The sequence below is a fragment of the Schistocerca piceifrons genome, chromosome 7 (assembly GCF_021461385.2).
Source record: "Schistocerca piceifrons isolate TAMUIC-IGC-003096 chromosome 7, iqSchPice1.1, whole genome shotgun sequence".
NCBI classification, from domain to species: Eukaryota; Metazoa; Arthropoda; class Insecta; order Orthoptera; family Acrididae; genus Schistocerca; species Schistocerca piceifrons.
In genome coordinates, this window is record NC_060144.1 from 89423246 (window position 1) to 89436089 (window position 12844).

Here is a 12844-nt window from a genome sequence, read left to right on the forward strand (position 1 = left end):
TGGTTCATCTACATCTACATGGTTACTCTGAAATTCACACTTAAGTGCCTGGCAGAGAGTTCATCAAACCATTTTCATAGTACTTCTCTACCATTCCACTCTCGAATGGTGCGTGGGAAAAGGAACACCTAAATCTTTCCGTTCAAGCTCTGATTTCTATTATTTTATTATGATGATTATTACTCCCTACATAGGTGGGTGTCAACTAAATATTTTCACATTCAGAAGAGAAAGCTGGTGATAGAAATTTCATAAATAGATCTCACCACAAAGAAAACTGCCTTTGTTTCAGTGACTGCTACCCCCAACTCGTGTATCATATCAGTGACACTCTCACCACTATTGCGCGATAACACAAAACAAGCTGCCCTTCTTTGCACTTTCTCGATGTCCTCCATCAATCCTACCTGGTAAGGATCCCATACCGCACAGCAATATTCCAGCAGAGGACAGACAAGTGTAATGTAGGCTGTCTCTTTCGGTTTGTCGCATCTTCTAAGTGCTCTGCCAACAAAGTGCAGTCTTTGTTTCGCTTTCCATACAATATTATCTATGTGGTCTTTCCAATTTAAGTTCCTAGGCAGTTAGCCAAATTGACAGCCCTTAGATTTGTGTGATTTACCATGTACCCAAAATTTATAGGATTTCTTTTAGTACCCATGTGGATGACCTCACATTTTTCTTTGTTTAGTGCCAATTGCCACTTTTCGCGCCATACTGAAATTCTCTCTATATCATTTTTTAATTGGAATTGATCATCTGATGATTTTACTAGAAGGTAAATTACAGCGTCATCTGCAAACAATTTAAGGGGGCTGCTCAAATTATCACCTAGATCATTTATGTAAATCAGGAACAGCAGAGGGCCTATGACACTACCTTGTGGAATGCCAGATATCACTTCTGTTCTACTTGACGGTTTACCATGTATCACTATGAACTGTGACCTCTCTGAGAGGAAATCATGAATCTAGTCACACAACTGAAATGATACTCCATATGCATGTAATTTGATTAATAGTTGCCTGTGAGGAACGGTATCAAAAGCCTTCTGGAAATCTAGGAATATAGAATCCATCGGAGATCCCTTGTTGACAGCACTCATTACTTCATGGGAATAAAGAGCTAGCTGTGTTGCACAAGAATGATATTTTCTGAATCCGTGTTGGTTATGTATCAATAATTCATTTTCTTCAAGGTGATTCATAATTTTGAGAACAGTATATGCTCCAAAATCCTACTGCAAATTGAGGTCAGTGATATGTGTCTGTAATTCAATGGGTTACTCTAATTTCCTTTCTTGAATATTGGTGTGACCTGTGCTACTTTCCAGTCTTTAGGAACAGACCTTTCATCAAGTGAGTGGTTGTATATGATTGCTAAGAAAGGAGCTATTGTGTCTGCATACTCTGAAAGGAACCTGATTGGTATACCATCTGGATCAGAAGACTTGCCTTTCTTAAGTGATTTGAGTTGTTTTGCAACACCTAAGATATCTACTTTTATGTCACTCATGCTAACAGCTGTTCTGGTTTTGAATTCTGGAATATTTACTTCATCTTCTTTCGTGAAGGAATTATGGAAAACTGTATTTAGTAACTCGAGTTTAGTGGCACCATCATTGGTAACATTTCCGTTGCTATTGCGCAGTGATGGTATTGACTGTTTTTTGCCACTGGTTTACTTTACATACAACCAGAATCTCAGCGTTTTCTGCCATATTTCGAGACAATATTTCATTGTGGAAACTATTAAAAACATCTCGCATTGACATCCGCACTAACTTTCGAGCTTCCGTGAAACTTAGCCAGTTTTGGGGATTTTGCATTCTTCTGAGTTTGGCATGCTTTTTTCATTGCTTCTGCAAAAATGTTCTGATGTGTTTTGTGTACCATGGTGGATCAGTCCCATCTCTTATTAACTTATGCTGTATGAACCTATCTATTGCTATCAATACTGTATCTTTGAATTTGAGTCGTATCTGGTCTACACTTACATAATTAGCTTGGAAGAGATGGAGACTCTCTTAGGAAGGGCATCAAGTGAATTTTTAGCTGGTGTTTTAAATAGATATTGCATTTATTTTTAGTGGTTTTGGTTGATATGGTTTTAAGCCTCACTCCGGGGCCCCGTCTTCACTAATCCCTGTATCCATCATAACACTCTCTATTAGATCAGGATTATTTGTTGCTAAAAGGTCAAGTGTGTTTTCACAACCATTTACAATTCATGTGGGCTCATTAACTAATTCTTCAAAGTAATTCTCAGTGAAAGCATTTAGTACAATTTTGGAAGATGTTTTCTGTCTTCCGCCAGCTTTGAACATGTATTTTCACCAACAAATTGAGGGTAGATTGAAGTCTCCACCAATTATAACTGTATGAGTGGGGTACTTATTTGTAATGAGATTCAAGTTTTCTTTGAACTGTTCAACTATTATATCATCTGAGTTGGGGGTTCGGTAAAAGGAGCCAATTATTTTGGAATGGCTGTTGAGTATAACCTCTACCCATAGTAATTCACAGGAACTATCTATTTCAACTTCACTACAAGATAAACTACTACCGACAGACACAAACACACCATCATCTACTCTATTTAATCTCTCCTTTCTGAACACGGTTTGTGCCTCCGTAAAAATTTTGGCAGAATTTATTTCCAGCTTTAGCCAGCTTTCTGTTCCTATAATGATTTCAGCTTCAATGCTTTCTATCAGCACTTTAAGCTCTGGTACTTTTCCAACACAACTATGACAATTTATAACTACAATACCAACTGTTGCTTGGTCGATTCTTGTCATTTCTTTGCCCAGTACCCTTTGAGACCGGAGCCCTTTTTGATCTTTCCCAAGAGTGTCTAACCTAAAAAACCGCCCAGTCCATGTCACACAGCCCCTGCTACCCATGTAGCTGCCTCCTGTGTGTAGTGGACACATGACCTATTTAGCAGAACCTGAAACCCCACAACCTTATGGCGCAAGTCGAGGAATCTGCAGCCTACATGGTCGCAGAACCATCTGAGCCTCTGATTCAGATCCTCCACTTGGCTCTGTACCAAAGGTCCGCAATCGGTCCTATCAACAATGCTGTAGATGGTGAGCTCTGCCTTCATCTTGCTAGCAAGACTGGCAGTCTTCACCAAGTCAGATAGCTGCTGGAAACCAGAGAGAATCTCTTCGGTTCATAGTGACACACATCATTAGAACCAACATGAGCCACCACCTGCAGTTGGCTGCACCCTGTACGCTTCATGGCATCTGGAAGGACCCTTTCCACATCTTGGATGACTTCCCCCGGTATGCACACGGAGTGCACATTGGCTTTCTTCCCATCTTTAGCTGCCATATCCCTAAGAGGCTCCATCACCCACCTAACATTGGAGATCCCAATGACAAGCAATCTCACCCTCTGCACTTCTCCGGGCCTCTCAGGAAGACCGTCCACTGCCGCAAAAGGCGAGGCCACCCTTGCTGGCTCAGAAGTACTTTCAGCATTGGGCAGTACCTCAAACCTGTTACGGATGCGTAAGGGTACAGCCTTGTGGCCAGCACCAACTTTTGCCTTCTGCCCAGGGATTTGCGACCCCACCACAGTTTGCTAGTCACCATCAGGCAAGTGACAACTGACAGGGATGTCCGAATCTGAGGGCACAGAGGCATCAGTGATCCCAGGTGATGCTACAGGTTCCAGAGGCGCCAAAGCACTCGCCTTGGGTGTCCCAATGTCACTGCAGCCCAGGGCAACAGCCTGGAGCCTGTTGACTATGGCCATCACAGCTTCCAACTGTTTATGGATGGTGGCCAATTCCCCCTGAATCCGTACTCAACAGGCGCAGTCCCTATGCATCTGTAACAATTTTTTTTTTCCTCTCTTTAATCTCACAAGCCATTCAAAACAAACAGATGATTGACGACTACACAAATTTCTACTATACAGGTACTAAAATGCTATGCTACAACTCGCAAATACTATAATATGCCTGAAATTTGTGAAATAAACTATGCAAGTATCCAAAAGCATGCAAAGAAATTAAGAATTAAACTATAATACAAATACGTGAACTAAGAGTGTGACTTGCTGCTGGCTTATGCTCAACTCAGAAGTGAGGAAGCATGCACTGAAGAAATCGGACCCATTTCTAATGGACGTTACACATATAGCTCAAGTCTATGAAACTGTCCTAGCAGTCCTGAATTTGTATGTGATGGAAGAAGCTGTCACTGCAGTCATCTCTCTGGCACCAGTTACGGAGGACAAGACACAACTCCTGGTAAGACTCCTATCTGCTCCTTGGCTTGGACAGCCTTGTAAACACCCAAACCAGTGATGTCAGGGTGCATCTACAACAGAACGTTTATCTGGCTGTTAACATTACTTTCTTTGCCATGCACATAGCACATGTTCCCACACGAAATAGGTGAGGAAAAAAGGGATACTTGAAAGAGGTATATTTTAGCAGTTCTAATGCAGTAGTTCTGTGTGTGTAAGTGTATCAAGAGTGTCACAGGGATGCTGAGAAACTGAACACTTGAAGACAGATGCAAACTAACCAGAAAAAGACTACTTTCAAAGTTTCAAAAACTAGCTTTAAATGATTACAAATATATTATAGCCCCTAAGTATCACAGCTTTAGGGATTGTGAAGACAAGACTAGATTTTGGATAAAATAATTCTGGGTATTAGACAACGTCATTGTAAGCTACTAAAACAACTAAATTTCAGATGTTTTGAGTGACTTCCTGTGGTACCCTTCAAGTCACTGCAGTATACTGGCAAATTTCTTTCTTTATATACTGTCATTTTTGGTTATCTAGTGGCTATTGATGCACATATCTGAGATGCCACTGGATAATTTGAAGAGGTTGTTGTGGAAGTAAGATTAATTACAGCATATACTTAGGCATTTAAACAACCATTCTTCACATGCACCATATATGAACGGAATGGGAAAAAGACCTAATAACTGGGACAATGGTAAGTACCCTCTGCTGTGAAATTCAGAATGGTATGTAGAGTATAGCTGCAGATGTAGGTATAAGCCAGCAAAGAGTCAGCCTAAGCATTTATGAATCAAGCAGTGGAGTGCACACCAAGAGTGTTGTATTGGCTATGCTGTTCTTCTGGTGAACTGTATATTTAATAGACAGAACTCTGATATGACTTGCACTGGGCTTTATTTGGAAATATGAACTTAACATAGCTTTCATTGTTCCTAGGCGCATGTTGTAACCTCACTGAACAAAAAACTATTTACCCCAGGGTAAACGCACAAATGAATTGTTAAGCCTTTACAACTGGCACAACAATCAAGTCACATGCTCAACCATTCATGCACTACCTCTACATGAGCATTGTTAAGCCTTTACAACTGGCACAACAATCAAGTCACATGCTCAACCATTCATGCACTATCTCTACATGAGCATGAAATAGTAATATTCAGTGAGACATTAATGTTCCAAGTAGACATTGCACAGAAACTTGGCTAAATGTGAGGATTGACTGAGAGGCAAAAAGAAGCAATCATATTTGGCTGTGCCCATGACCATATGGTGTGTGAAATTGCTGGATTTGTTGATTTTTCATGGTTGACTGTTCAGTGTGTCTACAAGTAGTGGTGTAACACACATGGCAACAAAATATGACATCAGAATTGTGGTCAGAAATAGATCCTGACTGAGAGAGGCCAGAGACATGTTTCATGGGTTGTGAATCAAAATTGCTCCTAACCCTACAGAAAGTGCTGCAGTCAGTCAGTCAATGAAGGTCCCCCTAACAGGAACCGTGTGCAATGAACACCTAGAGTTGGTAACTTCACAAGAGGCCATTTCCCACACAGGCACATGAAGACTAAACAGCAAAGTTCATCAGGCTGAAAGAATACATGGCTGATTTTTGAACATTCCCCCACCCTATTACATCTCTATTGCCCTGCAAAATTACCTGACTTGAATCCCACAGAAAAATTTGTTGGGCATGTTGAAACAGCATATAAAATGCTAAAATCAGTATCCCCACAATTTGGTGGATTTGTGCAATCAAATCCTCAGCAAGTGGCTTAACTTGGATGTGAAAATCTGCACAGCCCTGTGAACTCACTTCCTAACTGAATCCAGATGGTTGTTAAGTCCAGTGGAGGGATTACATGGTATTAAATGATGCTTGTAATGATTTCTCTAGGGGTGATTATATTTTTGTCCAGTGAAATTAAATGTATCTCTTTATATGAATAAACTACATCTTATGTGTAAGTAGATTGATTTCTTTTTACAATAGTAACAATCAAATCTCAAATTTAAGTTCAGTACCTGTTCAAATTGTGAGCAACTAGCAATATGTCACAGTGAGATATTCTCAGAATGACATGAATGATTGGCTAGCAAAATATGAATGTTTGTTAAATTGTCCTTGCCAAGCAACCATTAATGATAACTTTGGAAAATATGTTCTATTCTACTTTTCACAGCACTAAAACAGTTAATGAAACTTTAAAAATTATATCATGTTTTACTTTTCATGATGTTGAGTACTCTTACTTCCTGCTGGCTGTTGGAAGTATGTGATGGTTTTGTTTCCTTTACCAAGCATCTTTCCATATGCATGCATCACCAGTGAATATCTATACTCAGGCTTTAGGTCCTCTATGGTATAATAAAACAACTGGCCCTCTTGCTCAAACCATGTTGTATGATATTCAAATCCTGGCCTGTATCCACTAAAATGACCTGAGAATTTAACTATTTCATCAGTTATTGGGCAAGGATTTTTCCATGTGATATTTGCAGCTCTTGGATTTAATGATTCCACTTCCAGAACTCTTGGTCCATCAAGCACTGAAATATTTTAAAAAAATCATAAGTTTGACACACAACTGTTCCTAGAAATTTGCTTTTTGGTAGTCTTAAGAACAAAATTGTCAAAGTATTAATGTCATTGTAAAAAAGATTTAAATGAAACTGCATGTTCTAATAACAGCAGAGCAATTAATAAAGAGAAGCAGAAGAAATTGTAATTTTCTCACAAAAACCTGATCACAGAAAAGTAGAGGAGATATAGAAATTTACCTATTGCCATAAGCTATTGCACACATATTGTGGCATACTGGTTAGTCTTGCAAGTTTGTGTGGTGCAGGTCCCTTGTTTAAACATGAGCACCAGCAGTTATTTGTTATTTAGTATTTATCAGTTCTGGAATTTTCTTGGAATATCTTATGTTTGTAATGTCTGTGTATTCTGGATTATTTGAGGCTTGTATAGTCACCTAAGGTCTCCCTCTAGGAGTTCAGTTCTGTTCTACTTTGTATGATAGTGTTCACAATAAACATGCTTTCAGTTATAATTGTTGTAGTTCATTTACGACCCTACCTTCAAATACAGGATTCACTGTAGTTTCAAAATGATGTTTTGTGGAGACACTGGGTACCTCACAACTTCTACATCACTGTTGCTCCAATTGGGCAACATAAAACCCATCGGCCACATGGACAGAAATTAAAATACAAGCAGTACATCATTTCTAAGATCTATCTATTCATGTGCCAGATGAATTCCAACACAGCAGCAATTTTGCTGCACCTCAGGCATTCATCAGTGTTTTCCAAAGACACAGGCAGAAAGCATTCAATTGAGGTGCAGATATAACAAGTGGAATATCATTATGTGGAGTATATAGCAAATGTGCACTTTTACTTGGGTAGCACAGCCCATAGTGATTTGAGAACAGCAAAGAGAAGGGCAATATCAGGTATAAATACTTGGCTAAACTGAAGAAACCCTAAGACAACAATCATCAGCAAGTCTGCTTACCAGAATAGATGAAGAACAGCACTTACCATCATTGGAAAACAACACAGTTGTACATACAGAATGTTTTGGTCATGACAGAAGCTGACAAAATCTCACACTTGATGAAAGGAACTGAGTTGCACAAGACATATATGTTGCAACGACAGAAGAACTCAAGTGGTGCCAGTGAATTCAGAGAGAGAAAGAGAGAGAGAGAGAGAGAGAGAGAGAGAGAGAGAGAGAGAGAGAGAGAGAGAGTTAGAGGTATGACTTCTTCTCAAATATGGTCCCTATGGCAATTGAGTAATACCCCCATGAGGAGAGCTGTCTCATATGCCAGGTAGTAAGGGAATGATACAGCAGTGTATTGTGTCCAGAAATGTTGATCCGAGTACACAAGAGATAGCAGCCATGGATGTTGACTCCATACATAAGGGGGTAGTAAAGAATGTCAAAGAACAGGTGTACAGATCTTCAGCACTGATCTCTGCCAGTAATCAAACATGCCATAAAGAATAGATTTGGCTGACTCCAATAAATGCTGCAACCATCAAACAACTCAGCATGGTAAGAATGCAGGTACAACAAACTCCTTCACCAAGTACAACACATCACAGAAAAGTAGACATTTGGAGAATGGAGAATAATATGTCGGTATGTTGTCACTGTGGCTGCCCAGGACATGTTGTATGCTACTGCAGAGAGAGAAGATGACTGTTCTTAAAATATCATGCCACAGGACATCAACAAAGACAACAGTCCTATTCACACCAATTGACTGGAGATTTACATCTACATCTCCATACACACTTTATAGACCACTCACTGTATGGTGCATGGTGGAAGGTACCCTGTACTGCTACTAGTCATTTCTTTTCCTGTTCCACTCACAAATAGAACAAGGGAAAAACAACTGTCCATAGGCCTCCACATGAGCCATAATTTCTCATATTTTATCTTCATGGTCCTAGTGTGAAATGTATGTTAGTGGCAGTAGAATCATTTTGCAGTCAGCTTCAAATGCCAGTTCTCTAAATTTTCTCAATTAGATGATTATCCCATCACTGTAACCTGGATGACATCACTCCCCAACACCTCATAACAATTACCTATCACTGTCCAGAGGTACCAAGCCTGGGTGCCAAATTCACGAAAAGCAGAGCCACCACTATGGATGTGAGACTGCCATGGATGCAACTCTTCCACAAATGAAAGTCATTAAGATGCCAGGAAATCTCATTGATGTCATCATTGACAATCTATCCAGGGCTTACATTATCAGTTAAAGATGACTATTTTTCAATAAGCATACAAAAGAAAGACTGCGTTGGGCAGTTGTTTGCCACTGAAGACATTGTCAGCCTGCTATCACTGATAACATGAATTCCAATCATCAGAGAAGATAATCAGTTAAACTATCAAGCTTTTGTCAATTGCAGAAAAGCCATACAGACTCACAAAAGAAAACTACATGGCAGCAATGAACAAAAGTGATGAGGTGGTGAAGGGTAAATTTCTGTCACTAACTGCTATGAGCAGCCACAAATCATTCCTCCTGAGATCTATGTAGGGGCAACTGAACCAGTCCAGGAGGGGCAGCTTAGTGTCATTAATGAAGAATTGTGTTCTGCTACCACACCAGACAATGCAGAGCAGGAAGCTATTGCTGAACTGTCAATAGGATCTGGCCTGATTCAGGAACAACATAAATGATTAATAGCTGTTCTGCATCAGTTTTTGGATACTTTCAGATCAGGAGTAGAGAAATGACAGACCAAGCAGCCTGCAATAAGACATCATATCAGCAATCAGCCAACACTCATATATGGTGTCACAGGCTAAACTACAGACAGTCTGGGAGGAAGTGGACAAGATGCTGCAAGATGACATTGTTGAACCTTCAAAAACATTTTTGTGAAGAAGAAGGATGGTACATAGCACTTCTACATCAACTACTGATGACTGAACAAAATCATGAAGAATTATGTCTATCCATTGCACACACTGATGACACACTAAACTGCTTGGAAGTAGCAAAGTATTTTTTCCATTATGGAGATACAGAAGGCTACTGACAAATGAAGGTTGATGAAGCTGACTGGGAAAGAACTGTCTTCATAAATCCTGACAGCCTCTATGAGTTAAAAGTTATCCATTTAGACTTTGAAATGCTCCAGCCACCATTAAAATTATGACAGACAACCTACTTTGATACCTTAAGTGGATGACATGTCTTTGTAGTCTGAATGACATGTCATTTTTTGAAGACATTTGGAGAACATCTAAGCTCGCTGATGACCATGTTGAAGTGTTTTCAGACTGCAGGTCTCCACCTGAATCCAAAAAAGTGCCTAAGAATTAAAAATCTCAGAGTAGGTAGTGAATGACGATGGAGTTCATCCCAATCCAGAGAAGTTAAAAATGGTGAGAAATTTTCCAAGTGTTTGGCACATTTGTGATATGAGAAGTTTTCCTGGAATGTGCTCATACCACCAGCAATTCATATGGGACTTCAATATTGAGGCAAGTCCATTGCAAGAACTATTGCAGTGAGATACAAACTTTTTTGGGAACAGTGTTCAAGAAAGATCTTTTCTTTTACTTAAGGAAGTGCTAACATCTTCTCCAGTTGTGGTATTGTATGACAAGAATGCTGAATGAAAACTTCACACTGACATGAGTGGTTTATGAATAGGGGCAGTTTTAGTGCAAATTCAGGAGAATGCTGGAAAGCTGATAGCTTTTACTTTCAGAGTACTCTCCAAGTCTGGGATTAATTACTATACAGTGCAAAGGAGTGACTTGCAGTTGTTTGGAGCATCACCAAGTTTCAGACACATTTATTTGGCAAACCACCCACTGTTATGATGGATTACATTTCTCTCTGCTGTGTGACTAGTCTGAAGGGTCCATCAGGTTTTCTTGTGAGACAGGCGCTTCAAGGGTATGCCATCGCAATTGTATACAAAAATGAACAAAAAGTCAAAATGCTGACTGCCTTTCAAGGAATCCTTTGGTGAAACACAGCAATGTGGATGAATTCACAGTCAATGCTGGATTAAAAGACACTGCTGATGAATGGAGGGATGATCTAGCACTGTGAAAAGGAATAGAAGGCTTGGTTGGAGGGGGAAGGACCAAACAGCAAGGTTACCTGGGATTCCTGAAGACTTCAGAGATAATCAGATGCAGGTATCACTGGCCAGGTCTCTACCAATCTGTTAGACACTATGTCAGCTACTATATGGAATGACAGAACCATGTGGCAAAATTATTTCCAGGGCATCTGGCACTAACCTGCCTGCAGCAAGGCCATTCTCTCGAATTAGAATTGATCTCTTTGGGAGGTTCCCATAGTCAACAAATGGCAATCAGAAGATAATACAGCTACAGTGACTACCTCAATCACTACACTGTCACTAAAACTGTGCCAACTACTGAGATCTGGTAATTACAAAGTTCCTTGTAGAACATGTCATTCTGAGGAATGGAGCACCTCGTGTGTTGATCCGTGATTGTCAAAATATTTTACAGTTGTGGCTAGTATCAGAGGTAATTTCATGTTGTGACATCACTCACAGGATGAGAACCAGTGACAATTCACAGATGAATGGCCTCAAAAAATGCCTTAATAAGATGCTGGATGTCCTCAGTGTATATTGATGCTGAACAATGAGAGTGGGATACAATACTGACTGTAGTGACACTCACACACAACAATGAGAAAACAATAACCTAAAGCATCCACACCATTCTTTCTGCTCCACAGTTGCAAGCCAAAACTGCAATGGACACACTGTTCCCATTTCAGCTGGCTGATACTCACAATGACTATGTGAAACACCTAATTACCAGGACCAAAGAAGCAAGACAACTCATTCACATATGGACACTTGAAACCCAGTAGAAGGTCTGAGAGCACTACAACGCCTAGCATTAATTAGTGAAATACAGCCCAGGTTGTCACAAATAATGTTGAGGATTGTGACCTTCATCAGGAAGAGAAAAGTACATAGACATCATCCGGACTTCCATATGAAGCTCTACTACAATCCAAAAGTGCAGGTCAATGATGGGACATTCAAGGGACTTGAAGACTGACTTGACAGTTGTGAGGCATTGGTGGGAGGGGCTACCTCTGATGCTCATCACAATGAGAAGGGTGTAAAAACATGACCAGAAATGCAGATCCATAGAGGACAGAGGACCACTGACAAGATCTATATCCAGGATGCTGTAATACCCGGCAATTAGAATTTCTCAAACAGTCAATTTCTGCTTCTCCAGGAGAGGGAGCAATGCTGCAAGCTATGGGGCACACAGTGTGGTGTAGTGGTCCCTATTTGGCTGGGTGGCCATGTAGCTGCAGGCAATCTAATAAGTTTCTTCATAGAGTCAACATGTCTGTTACAGCTGTGCATGTGGTACTTAAATTTTACATGAATACAAAGAAGCTTGTGTGGCTCATTATTGTGACTGTACAATTTTTACATGTGTTGACTCAATATGATTAGCAAACTGTGTGTACTCAAGTCTAAAGATGGCCATTACTGACGGAATTAATTAACAGGAATAAAAAATAAATAAATTCCTTCCTGAATCACTGAAAAACATTACTGTGACTATGCAACAACACATAAAGATATAAAAATGTTAAGCATGATGTAAGAGGATGATTAAAACACAAAAGTGAAAATACAAGGGTTGGAACTTTAATAGTGGCATTTATTAAAGTTCCAAGCCTTGTAGTGTATGTGGAATAGAAAACTGAGTGGTGTAAGACATGGAAGACGAGAAAGGAGGAGAAAGTGTGCTTACAGACTTCCCATGCAGGAGTGGCCAGCTGTAACACAGAAAGATGGCCCCTTTCCTGGTATTAACGTTTTACCTAGAACATTGTTTCCATATGGTGCATCATTTTCAAAATACTTAGATGTCTCAAGTTAAAATAAATACCATGTATGTATGTATATATTGTATGCTGTAGACTATAATAAGTATTTGTGCAGCTGTATCTCAGAAATATATATAAAATATCTTAAATATTTGCTTGTATTCT

At 39.7% G+C, this 12844-nt stretch overlaps 1 protein-coding gene across 1 annotated transcript in view; it reads right to left on the minus strand.

The window, feature by feature from the left end:
- LOC124804918 (phosphatidylinositol phosphatase PTPRQ-like) overlaps window positions 1-12844 on the minus strand; it is a 424691-nt gene that overhangs the window by 177739 nt on the left and 234108 nt on the right. Inside the window, exon 8 of the mRNA XM_047265295.1 lies at window positions 6537-6833. Within this exon, the coding sequence (XP_047121251.1) occupies window positions 6537-6833 (297 nt within the window). The remainder of the gene's footprint in view (window positions 1-6536; window positions 6834-12844) is intronic.